The sequence below is a fragment of the Megalopta genalis genome, chromosome 5 (assembly GCF_051020955.1).
Source record: "Megalopta genalis isolate 19385.01 chromosome 5, iyMegGena1_principal, whole genome shotgun sequence".
Taxonomy (NCBI): Eukaryota; Metazoa; Arthropoda; class Insecta; order Hymenoptera; family Halictidae; genus Megalopta; species Megalopta genalis.
The window spans coordinates 9,664,023-9,688,326 of record NC_135017.1 but is presented as its reverse complement, the minus strand read 5'-3'; the positions used below and the strand labels follow the sequence as shown (position 1 = coordinate 9,688,326).

The 24,304-nt window shown below is 47.4% G+C and overlaps 1 protein-coding gene across 1 annotated transcript; it reads right to left on the bottom strand.

Moving 5' to 3' along the window:
* Positions 1–151: 151 nt before the first annotated feature.
* LOC117221060 (trissin receptor-like) lies at positions 152–23,708 on the bottom strand. Its single transcript, XM_033471684.2, has 4 exons — positions 22,657–23,708; positions 16,057–16,232; positions 6,707–7,355; positions 152–6,127 (listed from the first exon to the last, which is right to left on the bottom strand). The coding sequence occupies exons 1-4, from the start codon at positions 22,689–22,691 to the stop codon at positions 5,716–5,718; spliced, it is 1,272 nt and encodes a 423-aa protein (XP_033327575.2). The 5' UTR covers positions 22,692–23,708; the 3' UTR covers positions 152–5,715.
* Between the last annotated feature and the right edge of the window lie 596 nt (positions 23,709–24,304).

The window sequence follows — 24,304 nt, the reverse complement described above, 5'->3', positions numbered from 1 at the left end:
TCCGCGATCTAGTTCAAACCGTCTGGGGAGAATTCGCGAGATCATCTCGCTGATCGATCCTCAACCTAGATCGTTTCATGAATTCTTTAAAGAAATCTCTTCACCGGGCCAGGTGAAACGAGCAAAACGCATGGAAATTATCGGATAATATACGGCTGTGCGTTAATTTTCTTCGAAAGCCGAAATCGTTCGCGGCGATTTCCTCGAGGACGAATCCTTTCTCGCAAAATTTTTGGGTCTAGCGGAGACGCTGGACGCCACCGAGGGATTAGAAACGACACCTGACGGAACCTAAGCGAAACTCCTAGTCAAGGAATGATCGATATCGATCGTGAACTTGGTATCTGATAACGTCCTCCAGTCTATTTCTAGACGGAACGATCGGTAAACAATGTTCCGAGCATTGCGAGCAAACAATTTCATTGTTTCAATAATATTTTCCTGCAGCATGTGTCTTCAACAAATGGCGCAATTTTGCTAAAGAAAACATGTTTCGTTGAATATCGAATTGGTACAGTTTAAAAAAATTCATTTGTTATCTGTGACACGAGGTAATTAAAGAAATTCCGCAATAAACCGATCGCAGTATGCGAAATCATTGTATTTTCCACTCGCGGGTCACGCGGGTGACGCAACGTTCCGCTGGGGGTCCAATTTAGCAACAACAATAATCGTCATATCGTTATCAAGCCTGTCTGCCTTCGTCTCACGGTTATTTCTCTCTCGCCGGCCGTGATAACGTCTTCCATTTGCTCGCACGAACTTTGCACGCGCTTTAAAACGTGTCGTCAGATCGGAACCGATTAGGATCCTCGGCTGCTCGAGCATACAGAGTCTCAGGCTTTCGCGTGTTTCTACCCCCAGCGGATCGTGTTATCGTGCTCGCGTGGAAAATAACTTTATCGGGCCGAGAACGCTGTTGTTTTTTCCGCGACGGTAATCTATTTCTGCTAAGTCCATTCGCGAATGTTGCGTCTGCACCAATTATCCTCCGTTTTTCGAAACGCTTGTTCGCCGGCGAATAATTTGAGTCGCTGGGAGACCGAACTGACTTCGAATTGAGAGACTAGGGGACCTTTTTTTATGGAGAATGATAAACCATTGCGGCTGAATTTATTTACAAATGCTGCTGTCGATGATCGTGCAACATTTAACAAATTTTAAGCCACTCTTGCAAGATCAGCCAATCCGGAGGGGGGGGGGAGGTGAGTTGACTTCTCGGATCGAGAGAGTTGGCAACGTTGCCATTCTTAGAGGAAGGATAATCTATTTCGCGGAAATTCATTTGCAAATTTTTCTTCTGCTAATCGTGCTACATTCAAAAGTTGCATGTCACAGGTCTGTTAAGCTGGAAGCGTGCGCTGACTTGGCAACATTGTTATCTATTTCTAGGACTATAAATTATTTCGATTAATTCGGAAGGGAACTGCTTTTAATTACGCCTCGATTCATAACGTCGAGTCAAAGAGAATATTTATGACGGCTCCAGTGGGCTTGCTTTAGACTTGGCAACGTTGGAATGTTTTTCCGGGACCGTGAATTACCTAAATTTATTCGGAAAGAAACCTCTTACCCATTTGCTACGGTTCACTAATGTGGAATCAAAGTTTGGAGAACTTATGACACTGTTAGGGTGGGCCGTGCTCCGAGATCAAACTTGGCAACGTTGGCAATCTTCTCGTAGAAACACGAATGTAATTAAATCCCCACGGAAAGAAGCTACTTTCAATTTGACTCCGACTTATATCGTTGAATTCGAGTTAGAGGATTTATGACATCGGTAGGGCGGGCTAGCTGTGACAGGGTTACTTGGCAACGTCGCAATTAGTCAGCGCTGCCAAAGGTTCACCAATATTTGTACTGGAAGTACATAAATACGATAGAAACGTCGCCGATGTTTGTCCCCCCCTTCTCCGCCCCCCTCCTCCCGGTGGATTCTACATTCCGGAAACACATCCGCGCTTTGAAATATACACAAAGTGTAATTATGATGCAACAAATGACGGGGCCGTTTATTGAAGGTGAATTGAAGCATGAACGAGCGGCCAACTCGGCTTAACAGTTTAATAAGTTCAAGTTGAACGTCTAGTGCTTGATCGGCGGCAACGTTACAAGATACTGTTGCGTCTGCTCCGATACTGTTTCGTCCACGCATCCGATCGCGTAATCGATCGATCACCAATTTCCCAGCGTTCTACCACGAAACGATGCCAATTCTTGTTACGGTACTCGATGCACGGGTAATTTATTTGACCGTAAAAATTGTTTGCGCGGCGGGCGCTCTCGGGGGCTCCCATATTTTCCCGTGTTCGCCGATTCCGGTGATCGAAACCGATGACGGAAGGGACGCTATTTGCGTTTCCGAGAAGTGCTCGAGAAGCAACGCTGACTTCGATAATTGCACGGCCGACGATTGGCGGTCGTGTATAAGCGCCTCGTTCTCTCGATTGCGCTTCCCGGCCGCACTATTTCGTTAATCTCTCCTCGTATCGTATCGCCGCCAGAATTTTTCCATTTTATCCGAGCGCACGAGTACAACCGTTCGCCGAGAGACAATGATGCAAACGCTAACAGATAGCTACGGCAGCACCAAGATGCTGTCGAGCCGGCGCGAACCGGTTATTCGGCTGTGAACCTGAGACCCCCGAGAGATAACGCGCCGAGGAAACAAGAAGTCGGCGATAAGGCTCACATGATCCGATTGGGAAAGAGGGGCCGCCGAATGCACCGACGAAAACAAGAGAAAGCAAAGAACGGGCCTAACGAAAATTTTCTCAATTTTCGATCGGAACTGTGGAAACGAGATTGAGAACCGAAGACTACAGGCGGCAGGTACTCACTATAGCGCGCCGGCATTTCGTGCACGGCCCACCAGCGATCTTAAGAACGCAGAACAGTTTCGAACAATTTGGAGAATTGCTGTTCGCATGGATTTAATGGTAATAATATGCGCGATCGCGCCGTTTCGCATTCGAGTGTTGTCAGCAAAACGGAGCCGGCGGGTCCTGCGAATAAGTATCCGGACGCGCCTCGTTATTTTAATTAATTCCCCGAAACGGCTGCGATCGCGGCGAGTGCCCCGGCAACGGCACCGCCGACGGTATACTTCTCGCGCTTTGTTAGCCCGGTTATCGATCCACTGTCAACTATTATCTCGTGCCCGTCAGCCGCCGGACGAGCATCGGTCTTGTTCCTCTCGTAATTAATCGATCGATGAAATGTTGCGAAATAACACGGAACGTGCACCCGCGACGGTTGCCCGTTCTTAGGCGCCGTCTTTCGTTTGCTATAGCGCGTGCTGCCCCACCGTTGCCTGCGCCAGACGCCTTCTCCTGAAACGTGCGACAGCTGCCACAATCGCCGACGAGACCGGTTGCAAAAATTCGTGCCGATGCTTCAAACATCTGCGAATATACGTGCGAAATGCCAGATCGATAGCTGTCACTGGTCCTTGGAGATAAATTCGCGTCTGCGGCGCTCGCGACATCGGGTCGATCTGGCGAGAGGGTTGCCTACCTCGGGCGCTTTCGCTTGGAACCTCTGGTAACTCTCCTGCAATCTTTGTCGGAATTGTTTGCAAAAAATTGTGCCGTTGCTTCAAAGATTTGCGAACGTATGTGCCGAATGTCAGATTGGTAGCTGTGAAGGCTTCTTGGAGATAAACCTCGTGTCTGCGACTTTGGGTCGACGTGGTGAGAGAGTTGCTTACTTAGGGCGCTTTCTTTTGGAATCTCGGGTAACTTCTACAATCTTTGTCCAAACTGTTTGCAAAAAATTGTGCCGATGCTTCAAAGATTTGCGAACAGATGTGCCAAATGTCAGATCGATAGCTGTGAAGGCTTCTTAGAGATAAATTCGTGTCTGCGACTTCGGGTCGACGTGGAGAGTGAGTTGCCTACTTAGGGCGCTTTCTTCTAGAATCTCTGGTAACTTCTACAATCTTTGTCGTAACTATTTGCAAAAAATTGTGCCCATGCTTCAAAGATTTGCGAACAGATGTGCCAAATGTCAGATCGATAGCTGTGAAGGCTTCTTAGAGATAAATTCGTGTCTGCGACTTTGGGTCGACGTGGCAAGAGAGCTGCTTACCTAGGGCGCTTTCTTTTGGAATCTCGGGTAACTTCTACAATCTTTATCGAAACTGTTTGCAAAAAATTGTGTCGATGCTCCAAAGATTTGCGAACATGTATGCCAAATGCCAGATCGATAGCTGTTACTGTTTCTCAGGAATAAATTCGTGTCTGCGACAGAATTTGACGAATCGTTTGACAAATATATTCGTGTTCGAGCGGTATTCCAGAATGAAATTCGCGAAAGTGGTGGTTTTTTCGTGCTAGAATTCAACGTGTGCCGGATGGGATCCTCTTTGCGGATGATATCCTCGTGGAGGGGCCTCTCGATTCGAGTGGATCGAGCGGTTCGTCGATTGTCTGTGTCTAAAAGTAGCGGCGCCGGGATCGATACCCGGACAGAGCAGCTGCGATCTGTGTTCGTTAGCCGAGGAACAACGCGATTTTCACGGGGATGGTACTGTCCGGCTGGCCGACCGGGATTAATGTTTGATCCAGGCGCGCATTAAACGTTCCGATCGGCCGGTGCGGCGTGTGTTACTGCGGCTCTGACGTTACACGTCGTGGGATCCTACAGAATTGGAGAAATTTTGCTTTGCATTTACGTCGTGACCGGCGGGCCTCCTGCAACTTCAATCATTCATATCGTCCCCTGGTAATTGGGGATCGGATGCCGCAGAGTCTGCGTCCTTTTGAATTCTTAAAGCCTCTGACGACAACCTCTACAAAGCATTAACATCGGGCTTCGGGGATTTGAAACATGGAATTGTCGGAATAAAAGTGTACCGAGCGCGCCCCGAAGACGCTGCCAGCTCTGTGTAAACGTTCTAAGGTTATTCAAAGGCGATTATGGTTCGAGAGGGGATAAGATGTTTGTGCTTCGTATCCTTGGCGGCTACTTACGTGTTCGCGGAGAGGCCGCAGGCGGAACGATGAGTTCGCAGTCGATGCTCTTTGTTCCCATTCACAGTCGGTCGAAGTTACTTCCCATCCCAGAATGCAATAAGTGCCTCCGGGCGGCCGGCATCGATGTATCGAATAACCGCAGAACACGTTCGGCCCGTTGCGGCTTCGAATAGAAGCATATTACTCTATCCGCAGTCTTTCCTCGCCACCGGCGATCGTCCCACGGAAAGTATTGTCTAAGAGAATGGTAGTTGCGCGGCGAAATCACTTGTACCGGTGCCAAATGTCCACGCCGTGCCGGCCCGAAATTAATGCGAGTTCCTTGTCACCGGGGACTAGGCGGCTCAGGATTGCCCCGAATATTGCGAGCACCGTAAAAAGACCCGCCGTTTGCATTTCTGAGCGTGCAGCGGTCTCCCGCGCCTCCTAGCACCATCTACAGTCCTATACGAAACGTTTCACATCGCACCAATTTCCTAGCACTTCACTGACAAGGACCGATCTTGAGCAACTTGAAACACTTCCACCATCCTCTTTGCACCCATCACCACCGCGGCTTCCTCGAGACGAAAAAATTCCCGCGTGTCTCTCGAGCACCAGTCAAATTATCTCTAATGTTTCACAAAGATCCGCAACCTAGTTTCTCGAAAAAAAACTCTCAAAGTTCGCCTCAATTTGGGCGTCTTTAAGTCAGCTCGGTCTCGGCACAGTCGGTCGTCGAGGCCTCCGTGGCCTCGGGTCAGGAAATCTTCTCGCTGGTTGCCTGTCTGGCGACAGTTCTGGACACCCGGGGACTGTCGTGGGTGGAGCTAAGTCGGATTAAAGAGCTGTTCGCTTGGGCAGTGTTCAAGCCGTTCTCGTGTCTCATCTGGGTGTCCCTGGTGCAGCCCATGGCCAGGCTGACAGCTCTGCCCCTGGTCCCGCGGCAGAGCAGGAGTTCTCGAACCCCCCTGCGGAAGTTACGGGACAGGAAGGCGTAGAGCAGTGGGTTCAGGCAGGAGTTCGTGTAGGAGATGAGGAACGTGGACAGGGTGAGCAGCGTGCTGAAGTCGGAGGTCCTGTCGTAGCTGGAGTCCCAGTGTCGCCAGACGATGCGCACCTGCTGCGGCAGGTTGCAGACAGCGAACATCATCACGACGGCGATCAGCATCCTGGAAAGCGTGTCCATGCATAGACTGCGGATTTGATGCGTTCGTGACAAAACAGATCGAGTGCAAGATAGCAAAAACATTTGTACAATTAGAATATACAGAGGAAATTACGGTACTTTCGGGAAATGAGGGGTTCCTCGGGTCATTTGAAGCAACTTTGTTCTTTACAAAAATTTCCTCCGTGGCTTCGTTCACGAGTTATTAACGAGAAACAGTGACCAATCAGAGGCGAGATCGACAGGCGCGAGGCGGCTGAGTCAACGAGCGGCCGAAGTCCAGTTGCGCTGATTGGCTCGGCCGTCTAGCGCTATGCGAGCTCGTCTCTCATTGGTCACTGTTTTTCGTTAATATCTCATAAACGAAGCCCCGGATTGCATTTTCGCTGAGGAAAAAGTTGCTTCGAATGATCTCAGGAACCTCCTATTTCTCGGAAGTACCATAATTTTGGGACACTCTGTATATTATCGTATCATCGTCAATTAGAACGATCGAGAAAAGAACTAAAAATGCAACTTTTATTTATCATAAAAATCCGCGGTCCAATCATGAATTCCCGAGCACGAACCCGGCAAAGCGTACCTGATGACGCCGCGTCTGTCCCTGAGGACGTTCCTGCTGGAGCTGCGCACGTGCTGGACCCCGTCATGCCTGATCCTGGTCATCCCAGGGGCAGTTAATGTAGCCCCGCTTCTCCACAGTCCAATGGCGATCCTCGAGTACAGGCATGTCATCAGTCCTAGAGGCACGAGGTACAGGAAGACCAGGTTCACCGCGTCCAGGACGTTCTTGTTGTGTTTCTTGATGTTCGCGACGCAGATGATGTCCACGTCCCCGGTGATCAACCGGTTGCTCACCGTCTCGACGTAGAAGAACCTCGGCGAGGCGTAGACCGCCGCCATCAGCCACACCACGGCCACCACCAGCCTCAGACGTCGTCTAGTCAACACGGACCTGCATTTGATCGGGTAGACGATGGCTAAATACCGTTCCACGCAGACCAACACCAGGATCAGGACACTCGCGGTGTAGGACAACGCGTGGACGAACATGTAGACCTTGCAGAGGAAGTTGCCCAGCTGCCAGCTGTTCGTCAGGTAGTTGGTCAGCGTCTGGTAGACGCAGAACACGCCCACGCACAAGTCCGCCACCGCCAGGTTCGCCAAGAAGAAGTTCGTGATGCTGCGAAGCCGGCGCGAGAAGCTCACCACAAAGATCACCATCAGGTTGCCTGGGAAAAGGTTGTTCTGAGAGGGTCTCGTCTGTCCCGAGTGGGCGACGACTGTTCTAAATGACAAAGGTCGGGTCTACATGCGTCAGAGTTAACCCGTTGCACTCGAGTGGCGAGTCTGAGGCGCCGCTAAAAATTGTTATACCATTTTTCGAAATAATTGTAACGGTATCAGATTTGTTATGTTTGGAACAATTGTTGGAACTGCAAGTGTTGTACTTTCCAATAGGCACAATTTCGTATGCATAAAGTGCATTGAATCATACGAAATGGAAATACCGTAGATCAGGAAACATCTTTTGGATTTCGAATTAAAATAGCTTCGGGTTCTGCAAAGGGTTAAGTCTGAGAGTGAAACTCTCGAGAGTTGCTCTATAGTTTCGCATATGCGGGACCCGCCAGTCCCCTTACCCTTCCTCGCATCTTGTCTAACTTTTTGCGGAGGCTCGAGTCGTACTAAGGCGATGCCCTGAATAATTATTTCCCGCTCTGAACACTTACTCTGGCCTACAAAATTGTTCCTACACCTTTTAAAACGCAATAACTATTTTAAAATTACTATTTTAATAACTATTTTAAATTCGAATTTTTTTTGGATGATAGAGGAACTAGTCTATTAGACGATGATGAGGGTCTTTATTTTTTTCTTTTCATTCCAAGTAATAGCAGAATTTAAAAAACTTTTTTCAGTCATCGTCTACTAGACTAGCCTCCCTTAAAACCTAAAAAAAGTTCAAGTTATTTGATTCAGTTTTGAAAAAGTTATTACGTTTTGAAATGTGTACAAACACTTTTGTGGGCCACTGTATATCCTGCCCTAAATAGGTGTAGTTACACGCCGCCTTAAATGATACCGTGCCGTCTTGGACGCTTACATTCTGCCCCAATTAATATACCCTGTTCTTAATAACTTTGCACCGTCCTGAATAGTAATTCTCCCTCTTAACACTTAGCCAACTCAACAGGGAGATCTCCCCGTTTTAAATTCAGTCGATTGATGACCGTATGTGGAAATCTTCCACTTCTAATATCTAAAAATAAAAAAGTGATTACTTAATTTTACTAAGATTTGCAAGAGGTACGAACGTTGAAGAAGTAATTGATGCCATGTAAGCTTGCATTGCAATTTTTATTTAACTGAATGAAATACTTTAATTTTACGAAATTTTTAAGGTAATAATAACAAGGTAATAATAATAATCGAGGTAATAATTGAAGTAATAATGTCCCGCCCTGAATAGGTACGCCATGCCCAGAGAACGCGTGGCCACCTGTAAGCAGGCGTGTCCGGCGACGAGTGAGCGTGGCTTAGCAGCTCCGACGGAATTCGGAACAGATACGCCACGCCCAGAGTACGTGTGGCCACCTGTAAGCAGGTGTGTCCAGCGTCGAGTGGGCGTGGCTTAGCAGCTCCGACGGAATTGGGAACAGGTACGCCACGCCCCGACTACGCGTGGCCACCTGTAAGCAGGCGTGTCCAGCGTCGAGTGGGCGTGGCTTAGCGGCTCCGAATTCCGTCGGAGCCGGCCGCCGTCGCATCGGGCATTCTATGCAGTCGCCTCTAGCCGCGGCAGAATTCCTAACGTGTCCCTCGCACCAGGCAGCCCGAGAAACAAGTGATTACGAAGTTTCCGCGATTTTTCACGACCGCGGCGGCTAACTTCGACGGAATCGCATTGGCCTCGTTCCCGTTTGCATCCGCTCGTGGGCCCTCCGCCGTAAATCCGGCGCTCTCTGCGTCCATCCTTGTTCGACGGCGGAGGACCGAGCTCCCCTTCGGAGCCGGACGGTGGCTTTTATCGACCATCTCAAGGGAGCCGAGACGATAAATTGAGACGTGCCAATCTATGCTCGTCTATGGGCCAGTTTGCTTTGGATAAGTTAGAACCTTGTCCATGGTTTATTGATGGCGGCGCGGCCGACTGCGTCCTGCTCGACCCGGTGGACAGCCGGTAGCTAACGATGCGATTGCTATCTCACGGCCGTTCGATCGCCGGCGTCGTATAGCAAATTGGACTTGGAGGAAAGAAGTGTACGTGCCTCGTTAAACGACTCCGGTTTGCAACTGGGAACGCGTCCCGGACCAATTCCTTCCCGTGGCTCTTAGTCACTCGCAGAAGGGAAATCGCGGCTCTCCTCCGGAAAATTGTACTCGAACCGGCGCGGCGGCCAGGTGAAAACGTGTCGGCGCATATTTCCCTGTTCCACTCGGATAGCTCTAATCAGAGTAAATTAATTAGTTGCGGCAGCTGCGCCAGCATATGCCCGTGGAGCTTCTTGCGTTCCTCCTGTCGCGGCTATTTCATAATTAGCAATTTAATAATTGCTAATCCGCCAACGGAAACAAAGGATCACGGATTCTCAGACAGCCTTCTCGCGTCTGTTGTTGTCGTTTCTCATTATGCTCATCCGGATATCAGCCGCCTCTTTCCAGCATGCTGCCGCGTACTCGGCCAAATCGTTCTCTTCAGCGATACCTGTTTGAATCTCCGAGGGGATCTAGCGCCGGCCTCGATCAGCAAACGGCCGACTAGAGGCAAGCTGTCAGCGGTCCCGGGCACGCGTGAAATCGTTTTAAAAGCTGTCGTCGGAAATGACGCAACCATCGCGCCCCGTCAAAGACGGGAACGCGTTTCGATGATCGCGAGCCCGGTGTCTCGACTGCAACGCTATCGACACTTTCCTATTTCTCGCGATTGTCCTCTCGGATCCGCATTTCCTCGGCAACGCGAGCTGTTTATTCGATGAGGCTTCACAGTTATGCTCTTTCTTCTGACTTCCCCCGGGTACAGACCGCTGCGAAATCAGCCCGTCGAACCGTGCCGCACCGCGCGAAGGAACTTCCGAGAATTATTTGAATCGGTTCCGATCGATCGATTGTAGGTTCGTCAATTTGTTCTGCGGACACGTGGCTTCGACGACGCGTTCGTTGAACGGGCACGGGGAGAGAAGTTTTCCAGCGGACTGTACGCCGATCGACAGGTAGAGACGCGCTTCTCCATGGGAATTTTTACCCCGGCGTTTTTCACTCGATTTCCATAACTTGAGTTACGTTTCGCGCCTCGCGGACCAACTTGTCCACGGGCGAAGCCCGGCGCGTTCGACTCCTGAATACCGATAATCAAAAGTTTCGCGACGTCCTGCGCCAGCCGGGGGAAAAGAATACAGCGGGAAATAACTACGCTCGATCGTTCAAGAGTACTCGATGCAGCTTCCTCGGCCGTGCTCGAAAACTTCGTTGCTCGTTTCTTAATTTTTCGCCGGCGTTTTTATGTTTCAACTGAAGCCTGCGGCCATGTCGAGTCACGGTCTCGCGTCGGTCCTTTGACATAGAGCGACGCAGAGCTGGCATTATGTGAAGGAAAGATAGAGCTAGCTACTGGCGAAAGAGGACCGGCGATAGTTCAATATAGTACCTCAAACATTTCACGATTATATAATGTCTTGCAAATGTTTTCCATTTTTCTGTTTTATTCTCGTGTGACACAATTTGATCACGGGGCGTATATTGTCTTTATAGAAGCCTTAGGCAAAATATCTTGCATTTTTTTGACAGAGAATTCTTTAACTTTCAAAGTGAAATAAGGCTCATTGTGCTACGATTTCTTTTGAAAAAGTTACAGTACTTTGAACATCGTCAACTTTCTCCCTATTATTCTCGCGGATCGTGGTACAGCTTCGATTGAAACCATCGCAGAATGGCCGCATAAAATCGTAGGTAAATGTTCTTGGACTCGTTTCAAAGAGGAAACTTCGCTCTTTAAAACGAGCCTAGGGGCATTGTAGCACGATCTTTTTTTATCTATGTGACGAAACTTTTACGTCCTTTAAACGCTGATTTCTCACTTCTGATTCGATGCGCCACGAAACGTTAACAAACAATTCTGCAACAAAGCTCTCGAGCTCATTGAAAAGAGGAGATTCGGGCCTTTAAAACGCGTACGGTTAGAATGTCATAAGAATTTTTTCGGCGAAGTACCGGGAGCTGAAATATCTAAAATTTCCTGCTACTGGTTTACAATCACTCATCGAGGATTCAGGTTATCTCCTTAAGAGGAGCACGTTTCTCAGCTCCAACACTCTCCCGACCGCCGAACTTTCAGCCAGACGCGTGGCAAATCCCATTCGATCCAACGAAGCTCAAAGAACACCGAGGAAACGACGTTCGAGTGGTGTTTATAGACAGTGAGATCTTACCGCGTTCCATTAGACAGTCTTTAATAAAATCCGAGCAGCCCGCGTTTGTAATTCATCCCACGTAGCGAAAGCAATCACGACGGTATCCCGGCGAAAGCCTCGATTACCGAATCGGGAAACGATCGATCCCGATGCTGATTATTTTCAATAGGGAGCCTTCTTCCGTCGCCGAATAACATGCGAGCGTAGCACGGACCAAAGACGACTTTCATTCGAGAAACGTTTCCAGTCGCGGGTAAACACTTTACTCTGTAACGTGATTACGAAACTCGAGAGGAATAGCACTCGCTGGCTCGGCGGTGGGCGGGCCGGGCGGCGTTGTGTCGACGGAAACTTGGATGAAAAAGTCGCCGGAATACCGGGAGATTCGCGGGACAAGAATAGGGAAAGTCGCGAACAGCCGAATTGAATCTTATTAAAGCCTGTTCGAGTGGGCGGCCTGCGTAATGCTGTGTCCCCCGGCCCGCCCGCCCGCCGCGTATTTTATGATTTCGCCCGTCGGTTGACACCCGCGCCGGTATAATGAGTTTCGGTTCAACCGTCCGACCGACCGACGGCACATAACGATTAGAGAGATTAAAGTGAAACTCGACGGAAGTACTCCGCGAGCGTCAAGTTTCCCGTATTTTCCGAGACTTCGTGAAACGGCTGGGGGTTTGCACAGGCGGGCCAAGCGCAGGATGAAAATCCGCGGCGAGCCGGGATCCCGCGACACTCTCGAGATTCCACTGTTCCGCGATTCCGGGTAGACCAATCCTCTGTCTCGCAGTGCTCGACCTACGACGCCTTGGAATATGCTCCGATTAAAAGGCTAGCATTTCTTCGTTCCGTCGACGCGGTCACGCGACACTGTCCTGTTGGCCGTAACTTAAGCCCCGCCCGGCAGGCTCCGCGCGAAGCAAAAGTCTCGGTTGACGGCAGTCCGGTGGGCGGAGCCGGCGAAGAAGGGCGGAGTCTATTCGCGAGAGTTTTTCTCGGCTCCGCCCTATCGCCGGTGGCATCACCTGGCAGACTTCCATCTGCCGAAACTTTTGCTCCGAACTGTTCTCATCGGGTCCCATTAATTCGATCTAATCCTTTCGATCTTGCTCCCGATAATCGCCTTTTCTGGATCGCTCGCCCCGGCGCCGGGTCCTCGCCCTTTCCAGCCTCCAATTACCTCGTTTACCGTTGCGTAAGTTCTCTAATCAGGAAAATCCCGGGTGAAAGTTTCAATGAGACGCCTCCGCGCTCCGCAGCTATTCGGTCGGCGACGAAATTACCGTCGTTAAGTCCATCGAGCGTGTCAAGGCGACTGTTCGCTCCACAAACACCCGGATATCCGGAGGCTCTAAAGGGGCCATTGAAGAATCTCTCGCCGTCGTCGGCTATTCGTTATTTCAACGCGTTTCACCGGGATAGCGATTCCGCGCGATTAAAGCCGCGGAAAAACTCGGATGGGCGGGCCTGCGGCCGCCGGCGGACTGGGCGGGGCGGGCGGGCACGACGCCGGCTCCTCGGCAGCATTCTGCCGTTCTAGGCTCCTCGGACAATTTTGCTTTTTGCTCCTTTCATCGGGGACTAAACGAATTTTCATAGGATGACACGGCAGACGTCCATTCGGCCTGGACGCGAAATTTCATTTGCTCGGCGATTTTAGAGAGGCGACGATTACGCCGCTCTACTAATAGCTGGCTACTGCTCCGTGTACAGAGCGAGCAGTAACTCGGAAGAGGGTCGAGTCTACGTAGAAAAATGAAACAAAAGCGTAGAATAATGTTTTTGCTTCTGCAGAGAAATTCGGTTGGAAAAATAATACTGTCGAATAGCAATCGAGCGGCGCGTCTCGCCATAACAATTCCATTTCTCGTCGAGCTGCAGGCCAACTGAACTCGACGCATCTTGCAAACTATAACAGCTTTCTCGAAAACGCAGCCTTGAATGAAGAAATGTTACTCTTTCTTTTCGACTGATTTTTATGAATATAAAGTGTTCCGTCTTCCGGTTGTTGTTGCTGACCATCCGGTACAGCATTTAATTGCTCCAATTAAGCGAACGATCCAAGAAATTTTCAGTCGGACAAAATTCTGTACGAACACCGAAAGGATTGTCGCAGCGCATTTCACCAATTTCTGTCCTCCTTTCTCCCCGTCTTAATGTTTCGCGCGCTATCGCATCCGCCGCTTATTTTCCACGTTTCGCTTCATCTTTCTTCTCGCCCCGCTTTGCCCCGGCACCTGACGCCGGCCCGTTCGCCCAGAACAAGCTTCCGCGACGTGTAAAAAAAAGCAATTTCGCCGCAACGGCAGTCGCGTCCCGTGGAAATTCGAATGAAACGTAAAACGCGCGCCCAACCGGGCACGGGATTCTGATCCAGACGGATTCGACGTGCGTGCTGCGTGCTCGAGATTTTTCACCGGCCGGACAGCGACGTTTCGTTGTGGCAAAAAAAAGAAAGAAAATGATTTCGGCCCGTTCGTTTCTTTTAATTGGATTCGGTCCTTTCCTTTCTCCGCGGGCTTTCGGCCCGGACAAACGGCAATGCAATTTTCGCGACGTTTCTTTCGAATTTGTTGAACCATGGCCACGGCTAATTTCTATTTAACTACGAGTTCGCGTCGCTTCCCGTGCTTCCAGGCTTCCGAGACCAGGTCCGACCGGGGAAACAATGCGAAATTGCAGATGAATCGCGGCGTCGATGTACGAGGCGATCTGTCGAACTCAATTTCGGTCGGTAACGTCGCGCGATCGATCACGCGACACGGCCCCGTTAATTCCGCGAGGGTACGTGTTTCGAAACGGGTGCCTGACGCCGAACGGGCGGCTGATTTGAAAAACAAATTAGTCCGTGCCCGAGGAAACGAATCGGAAAGATCCCGCCAGCCTTCCGGCAGATCGGCCCGAGGGGGGGACGCGGGCGGAAGATTGCCGTTATCGATTTCGACTTTGTTTGCGAGCGCTGGTCGCGCGCCGATACATCTTAATTCAGCGACGCAGCGAATCCGGTCTTCGTTATTTTTTAATTGCTGGCCCTCGAACTTCCAGCAGACGACATTATTTCCTAATTAAAAATTAGTTTCGCCCCGCGGCCGCGCCGCGCCGTGAATATCGAGTGAAATACTTCGCCCCACGGTACGTTCGGAATTTTTCCAACGGCGCGGCGGCGCGCCGCCGTACTTCACTCCGCTGCTAAAGGCATTTCGCGCATTTCAACTACCGCTAAATACATTTCCCCGTCGCTAAATGAACAACCGTATGCTAATGAGAAACTTCTGTTAAAACGATGGAAAAATTCGTCGTCGCGACGGAGATTACATTTTCATTCCGCTGTCTATTGCTCGTTTTTCACCAAATATTCCACTTGTTCCTCCCCCCCCCCCCTCTGGCCCGAGCTGTACCCGCTTCAAGCACGTTAATAATAATTGCGCCGGGAATGTTCGGACAAAGCAGTCGACCATTACTGAAATTAAAAGCTTATTTCTCCGCCTTATATCAGTAGACGCGGGGCTAATAACTTAGCAACGCTAATGGTCTACTGTGCCGTGCTAGTTTGCGAGACCCGCACTTTGTCAATGCTTAACGAATCCGTGCGGCTACCGACGACGCGAATGTTTTCGATAAAGTAACTTAGGTCACTCGGCCGAGAACTGTTCGCCCTTTAAAATGCGATTAGGCCCGTTTTAATACGATCTTCTCCCGCGAAGTTACAGCACTTTAAACAACGTCAACTTTTCGGCCACATTTAATAAAGTCTTGTTACGTAATTTGGGCCTCATTTGTTTCATCGAAAGCGATGTAAAATGGTACAAAGAAAATCGTAGGACGACGATTTTGGACTCGTTGGAAAGGGGAGACTTCGTTTTTGATAACCAATGTGGTTTCGGGGGCAGACAAAATTTGTTGATCTCTCTAGAAGTGTTTGAAGTTGAAAAATGGTCGACGAACGACCATCTTTGCTCATTATAGGAATAGTAAGAACATCAGAATTTCTATGAATAAAACAACTGACGCCAGTTTAAAGAGAAATCTTTGCTCTTTAAAATGAGATAAGGATCATTGCTCTACGATTTTTCTCCAAGAAGTTACAGTACTTCAAACATCGTTAATCTTACGGCTAGCATTTAACGAGCCACGTTACAAAAAGTCGATTTTACCCTTTTCCTTCAAGGTATCGTAAAATGCCAACGTAAAATCGTAGATAGATGTTCTTGTACTGGATTTAAAGGGGAAAGATTATCCTTTAAAACGAGCCTAGGTACGTCGTCCTACGATTTCCTTTTACAGGGTTACAGTAGTTACCTTTCTCAACATCACTCAGTAAGCAAATGTTAGAACGTCGATTTCAGACTTTTGATTCGAAAGGCCACAGAATGGCAACGAAAGATCGTAGAACAAAGTTTTAGAGCTCGTTGGAGAGAGGAGGTTTCGCCGGTTAAAACGAGCGGAGTTAGAGCGTCGTAAGCGTCGTTTGTACGAAATTGCAGGGACTTAAGTATCTAGAATTTTGTGGGTTGCAATGACTCACCGAAGAAGCAACAGACGAACACAACGGTGTAGAGCGTGATGAATATCACTCTGACGTCGGTCCTGTCGAAGATGTAGTCCTCGATCAAGGATACGTTCTGCAGGAGAGTTTCGTTCCGTATAAAACTCTCGTTGCTGCGGATCTCGTAGAGTATCGCGTCGCGGTGCTCGATCATTCTGCAACAAATCGCGGGAAAGTTCGTTTCGTACGGTCTTCCCTCCGCGCGCCCTAATTTTAGGAGAAATGCCGGGTTCTTTCGGCAACTTTTCCACTCCCGTTCCCAAAGTACGTTTATTCCGACGGGACGGCCGCCGTATCCGCTGCGCTCTCGAGAATTTTCAAATACCAGCGCGGATCTTCGAACAGCTTCCTACCAAACATTTCGTAACATATCGCTGGAACGTTTCGAACCCATGCAAAAGTCCGCTTCATTTTTATTCAACGTTGCGAACGCAGCTAAAGAATATCTCAATTCGGGTCCGCGCTCGACGTTAAATTGGTTCTCAATAATATCCTGTAAAACGGAAGTAGCTTCTTTGCCATTCGAGTTCCACGGTTTAATTAAACTTCAATTTTCATTGTTATTTCAATGATTGCGATTGCTTGCCGAAGCTTCGCCCGCCTCGCAGAAACGTGAATTTCGCGCGCAATTCAGTATATTTCTCTAGCATACCGAATATTCGACGCAGCGAAAATTTTTCTATGTTCCAGGGAATATTAATAAACCCGTCGATGGAACATGCAGCCTTTGGTGCGTCGAATTGGATTTTAGCAGCGACCCCGAGAACGGCGCGTTTAAATCATGGGAGAACTTCTTCCGGATGAAGAAATAACGACGAATTACGGAGGATCCGGTATCTGGGAAAAAAACACGCGAACGTATAAATCCGTCGGCCATGGTTAAACAAAATGCAACGACTAAGGACAGCCGAGTTTTTAGGTAACCGGCGATATTTATAGCTGGCCGTCGAGGTGTTCCAAATGGACCTTTGATTTATGCAAAGCGGTAACATGGCGTGTTATTTAACGGTCTGCAAAACCGCTCCATAGGAGCACGAAATCTCCATCGAAATAGCGGAACGAGGACCATGCGTGTTTGCTGGCAGAACAGTGGACCAGATAAAACGTGTTTCCGATTGTTCCTCCCGAGGCTGCGTGTCGATTATTTTCGCATTGTTTGCGCCCACGTAGACGGAATTTTCTATTCGACTTCGATAAACAATGGACGTGCTGATAGCGCGGCGTCGCGCGCCCGAATTTCACCACCGAAAGTTCGATCCGTGGGATTATCGTGCATCGATCTCGCATTAAGACGGTCCCCGGTGGCACATTCCGTTGACACAACCACGATCTCGGCGGATAATCGATCATCGATTTATCTGTCACGTAGCTCTCCAGTTGATACAGGCCGATAAGAATCAGGGGAAAACCTCGCGAGAAGCTTTAACTTCGGTTCGATATTAATCGGCTGTCGTTAATTGCATCGGCATTCGGATCTCGCTGATCTGACCGCCGATCGGGTGCGTGTATTCAATAAATAATGACGATAGTCGACTATTGACGGCAACACACCAGTTACTAGCTTACTGGGTTAATGGAGGCATGAACATGTTCCGCGAGGTTCTAATCATCGATTAAGGGCGCCGATTGTTTCAGGAGTCGAGCATGATCTAGTAACTATTTGCATTTTGAATAGTGGATATAACAGTCTTCATGTTTCATATATGGTAATAGTTCGGAGGCCGGGACTAACATGGATCTGGAGAGGGATGTTCCGCCTTTAAAATGAGCGTAGACTCACTGTACGACGACCTTTTTCGACGAAGTTATACTTCCTTGAAGATCGAGAAGTTCTCGCCTAGTAGACAGTTCGAGTATTTGACCCATATTCGTCAGGTTCTCGAGTGTTGGCCTCACACTTTAGATTCAAAATACCGTAGATCGATGTTCTTGGGCTCGTTGGAAAGGGCAGACTTCGTGCTTCAAGATACCTGTGCTTGGATTCGACAGAAAAATTTTTTGAACTCGTCCGAGATCTCGGAATTTGCGAAATGGTCCAAAAAGGGGCATTGCTACAGAAATTGCGATTATCAGTGACAAAAAAATTCTATAACAAAATGACTAACACCGTTTCAAAATGCATTTTATACTCTTTAAAATGAGCTATGGCTCGTTGATCTATGATTTTTTTTCGAGAAGTTACGGCACTTTAAACATCGTCAATCTTGTATCTAGCAATTAATGAGTCGCCCCACAAAATTTCGATTTTACACTTTCGATTGAAAACGCCATAGAATGGTAAAAAAAAATCGTAGATCGATGTTCTTGGGCTCGTTGGAAAGGGCAGACTTCGTGCTTCAAGATTTCTGTAGTTGGATTCGACAGAAAAATTTTTTGAATTCGTCCGAGATCTCGGAATTTGCGGAATGGTCCAAAGAGGGGAATCGCTACTGAAATTGCGATTATCAGTGACAAAAAAATTCTATAACAGAATGACTAAGGCTGTTTCAAAATGCATTTTATAAGCTTTAAAATGAGCTAAGGCTTGTTAATCTATGATTTTTTTCGAGCAGTTACGGCACTTTAAACATCGTCAATCTTGTATCTAGCAATTAATGAATCGCCCCACAAAATTCCGATTTTACACTTTCGATTGAAAACGCCATAGAATGGTAAAAAAAAATCGTAGATCGATGTTCTTGGGCTCGTTGGAAAGGGCAGACTTCGTGCTTCAAGATTTCTGTAGTTGGATTCGACAAAAAAATTTTTTGAACTCGTCCGAGATCTCGGAATTTGCGAAATGGTCCAAAAAGGGGCATTGCTACAGAAATTGCGATTATCAGTGACAAAAAAATTCTATAACAAAATGACTAACGCCGTTTCAAAATGCATTTTATACTCTTTAAAATGAGCTATGGCTCGTTGATCTATGATTTTTTTTCGAGAAGTTACGGCACTTTAAACATCGTCAATCTTGTATCTAGCAATTAATGAGTCGCCCCACAAAATTTCGATTTTACACTTTCGATTGAAAACGCCATAGAATGGTAAAAAAAAATCGTAGATCGATGTTCTTGGGCTCGTTGGAAAGGGCAGACTTCGTGCTTCAAGATTTCTGTAGTTGGATTCGACAAAAAAATTTTTTGAACTCGTCCGAGATCTCGGAATTTGCGAAATGGTCCAAAAAGGGGCATTGCTACAGAAATTGCGATTATCAGTGACAAAAAAATTCTATAACAAAATGACTAACACCGTTTCAAAATGCATTTTATACTCTTTAAAATGAGCTATGGCTCGTTGATCTATGATTTTTTTTCGAGAAGTTACGGCACTTTAAACATCGTCAATCTTGTATCTAGCAATTAATGAGTCGCCCCACAAAATTTCGATTTTACACTTTCGATTGAAAACGCCATAGAATGGTAAAAAAAAATCGTAGATCGATGTTCTTGGGCTCGTTGGAAAGGGCAGACTTCGTGCTTCAAGATTTCTGTAGTTGGATTCGACAAAAAAATTTTTTGAACTCGTCCGAGATCTCGGAATTTGCGAAATGGTCCAAAAAGGGGCATTGCTACAGAAATTGCGATTATCAGTGACAAAAAAATTCTATAACAAAATGACTAACACCGTTTCAAAATGCATTTTATACTCTTTAAAATGAGCTATGGCTCGTTGATCTATGATTTTTTTTCGAGAAGTTACGGCACTTTAAACATCGTCAATCTTGTATCTAGCAATTAATGAGTCGCCCCACAAAATTTCGATTTTACACTTTCGATTGAAAACGCCATAGAATGGTAAGAAAAAATCGCAGATCCATATTTTTGGGCTCGTTGCAGAGAGGAGTCTCCGTTCTACGAAACCATGGTGGTTTTACTTCTTAAAAAAATTTGTTCAACTTTGCAGGGATGTTCGAATTCGTACAATTATCAATAACGACGATGTTTGTTCTTCCCTCTATTTTTCAGTGCAAAAATTCTGTTGACTAAAATAACCTAGTTAGGCTAAAAGTGGAGATTATCCTCCTTAAAATTGGCCGAGATAGTTCTCCGTACGATTTTTGTTCTCGATGTTGGAATAGTTCAAATATCATGAATTTTTTTCGTAAATCTCTGCGAACCTTACTGCATCGCTGGTGGCTCACTCTTCCTGCGAAGCGCAATAAACTAGGAACAAAAAATCGTGGCCCAGTGTTTTTGGTCCGGTTGAAAAGAGGAAATTTCAAGCTTCAAATTCACGGTAGCTTTATTCAAAGCTAAATCTTTTTTTAGGCTTCAGAAGTCCGCGAGTTCGAAAAATGGTAAAAGGAAGTACCACTTCTGTATGTCGTGCGTGTACCGAACAAAAAAGATCCTAAAAGGAAACAACTGGCGTGTGTTTAAAGAGGAATCTTTGCTCTTTGAAACGAGCCCAAACACATCGCCCTACGATATCTTTCGACGAAGTCACGGTACTTGGAATATCGACAATGATGAAACCGGCTAATGAAATGAACCGAGATCCCGAAGAATCAGTCGCGACTAAAATAGAAAAATAAATGTTCGAGATGAAATATCGCCAATTGAGTGTACTTTTCGTACGTTATTGGGCGAATCGAAGTTATGTGAATCGAGTTGCAGTTATCCGATCAAAAATTGTACACCGTATTTCAAGAACAAACATCAAGATCGACGAGATCGACTTAATTCGCAATAATGCGTAATCTCGCTGCGATCTTATACAAAACAGCACGTAAATATCGCTGAATGTTTCATGAAAATCCCCTGTCCCGAAAAGTGAAAGATTGGTGGATAAGGAACTAGGATGCGCGGCGTGTTGAATTTTTGACGACCACGACAAGAGTTTAACACGGTGTTTAAACATTTTCGGCGACCCGTCGCGCAATGAATAATACATCGCGCAAATATGTTCGGCATCCCGTCGAAGACGTACGCGACGAGAATTAATTGAAATCTCAATTTCGATTAAAACTTCCCGGCTCCAGTAAATAATCAATAGCGTTTAATATTGACCAGGCAGTATATTTGTCGACATTAATAATCAATCTCGTGCCCATAAATACGCTCTGCTAAGCTTCGTCGTTGTTAGTCCATCGCCAAATCGTTTACCAATCTCGCCGAAATTTTAGCAACAATGATTCGCTTTTCTCTAATCCTTCGTCATCTGATTATTTCATGCAGATTACGCCTAGATAATTGCTGTCCATTTTCAGCCCTGTTTTCAGTCATGTTTAGCCGTCGCCGGCCGATTGGTTCCTCGGTAATTCTTCGTAATTTGATTATTGCGCGAGAGTTTTAACAAATCCCGGGTAATTGCTATTCGTTGTACGCACGGCTCTCAGTAATTTTTAACCATCCAACGGATTCGACGTTCAGCAACTTTTTCACTCGATTATTTCGCACAGATTTCAGTGAACATTTCCTGGTACTGTTTCCAATTATTTTTACCAATCGTGTTACAAAATGTGGTCTTTTTCATTGTTGATTCAACGTGTCATAAAATGGTAACAAAAAATCGTAGATCGACGTTCTTGATCTTGCTGGAAAGAGGGATGTTCACCCTTAAAAATTACCTGAAACGCATTGTCCTACAATTTTTTCCCGAGAAAGTACAGAACTCTGAACATGTTCAATTCATTGTCCAAAAATATCAAGAAGTGACGATTTCAAACTTTTGATTCAAAGTGCTATACGATAGTGAAAAAATTGCAGATCGTCGTCCTTGGTCTCGTCCGAAAGAAGATACTTCACCCTTCAAAATGATCTAAAACACTTTGTCCTACGATATTTTTCCGAGAAAGTACAGAACTCTGAGCATGTTCAATTCTTTGCCCAAAAATGTCAAAAAGTGACGATTTCAAACTTTTGATTCAAAATGCTATACAGTAGTGAAAAAATTGCAGATCGTCTTCCTTGATCTCGTCCGAAAGAAGATATTTCACACTTCAAAATGATCTAAAACACATTGTCCTACGATTTTTTTTCGAAAAAGTACAGAACTCTGAACATGTTTAATTCTTTGGCTCAAAAATATCAAAAAGTAGCTACTTCAAACTTTTGATTCAAAGTGCTATACAGTAGTGAAAAAAAATCGCAGGTCATCGTCCTGGTGCTTGTCCGAAAGAAGATACTTCACCCTTTAAGATGAGCCTGGATACGTTATTCTACTATGTTTTTTCCAGAAAGTACAATCCTCTGAACATGGTCCATTTTTTGCCAAACATTTAGTGTGCAGTCAGAAAATGCAGATTACCCTGTTTCGATTCAATATATCACAGAATGTTAACAAAAAATCATATTATAAATATTTCGTACTCGTTGAAAAGAGGAGATTCCGCGCTTTAAAACCAGCACAGTTAGAATGTCGTGCGATTTTTTTTCTATACAATAGCACGAGCTCAATATCCACGATTCATTGAACATACGGTTCGTGATGCGCATTGTTGTCAGTAATTTTAAACAATCTACCAGATTCGGCGTACAGCAATTTTTCGCTCGATTGTATCACGCAGAACATCGTATCCAGAAATTTTATATAATTCCCGTACGTATAATTCCGTATGAATGTATAATCTCCGCGACGAATCAACGACGACCTCACCTGGCCTCCTCAGGGTCCACTTCCGGCGCAGACATTATCTAGCTCAGTTCTTCCACGGCGAGTCCCGTTTCTTGCGAGATACAATCAGCGTCGAGACGCGGCTGTCCCATCCTTCTGTCCGCGCTCGCGACTCGCATTTCGCCTTTTAATCCGCGGCCCCAGTGTTCGCCGCACACGACCCGAAAACTCTCGACCCCTATACCCGATCCCACGGCGACGAACAAGAATCAGCCGTCTTTTTAATTACCGGCGGCGTCGCGGCCCGCGATTCATTATTTCGCGCGATCCCGCCGAAACCTATTTAAACCGGCCGGGTCCACGATCAAGGATTAATGAAAATTGATTCGCCGCGCACCGCCGCGTAACGATGACTGATTTATGCGACCAACGGATTAATACAACCGCGACCGGCGACCGCACTAATAGACGGTTCTGACAATCCGCAGTAATTAAGGGTTAGCTAATTGCCGGCCGGATTCACGGTGTCCGTTCGGCCGGTTGACGAGTTAATGCGTCGCGATTGCTTCGTCGCACACGCGTTCACTTCCACCGCGACGCGTCAACTCGTCGCGCTCCAATCGTCCACCGACGACGCATCAGCTCGTCGTGTCTCTGTTCCCGCCGACGCGTCGACTCGCAACCGCCGCCGACGTATTAACTCGTCGCGCACGTGTCCGACGACGTGTCAACCCGTCGACGAGTTAACACGCCGCGCGAAGTGCCCGCGGACAACTGAACTGGCCGCTGTTCCAGCGAACGATCTACCGATTGTTTTACACGTCCGACGTGTTAACTCGTCGTCGACGGGAAACGGACGCTACCGATCGTCGTTCAATACGTTCGACTAGGTTCGAAAATGCATTTTTATCGCGGTATATCGAACTTTTCGTTTAACCGAACGACTTGGATTTCGCGGGAATGTTTGGAGTGTTGATCGTCGGCAACGGATAACCGAACGTGTTTCGCGGCTCGCTGACGGATAAATGGATCCGGAAAGGATCGATCGGAAGCACGATCCCGCGACACTGTCCCGCGCGGTACTGAGAGAGCGTTCGGGCTTTTCATTCATAGCCGTTAGCCCGTGAGCTGACCGAGATGTCCGGGGTTTCGCGCAGGCGTTACATCCACTTCCGTCTGGTTCCTTTTCCTTCGGCGGCGTGTGCGGAGTCAAAGGGAACCGTTCGCCCAGGCCGGGCACGATTTTTGTTTGGTTTCCGGAATCGATAGCGACGGCACACCGGCCGCCGGATCGCCGACGATAAACGTCACAATGGCCCCGCGATCGAGCCGCGATCGCTCCTGCAAAGAGACCGCCGTGCAACCGTGTTTTCCTATGCAATGGAACGTATCAATTGCCTGCAGTACCTGCTTCACGGCTGGTTCGCGCGGCAATCTATGCGCGTTTCCGGATCCATGCCAACCAGACTGCAGACTAAACTCTCACAACTCGCTCTATTCAATCCGGAACGACAAACGTACACAATCGGACGATCAGAAATCTCGCGCAGATTTCTCCCTGACAGCAATTTCTCCCTAATTCGCGCACAGATTGCGCACAAAAGTGGACAATTTGGGGAGCGAAGCTACGATTATTCGTGCCTCGCGGCTCGCTTTTATACCTGCTGACAATCTTTTCGAGGGAAATGCA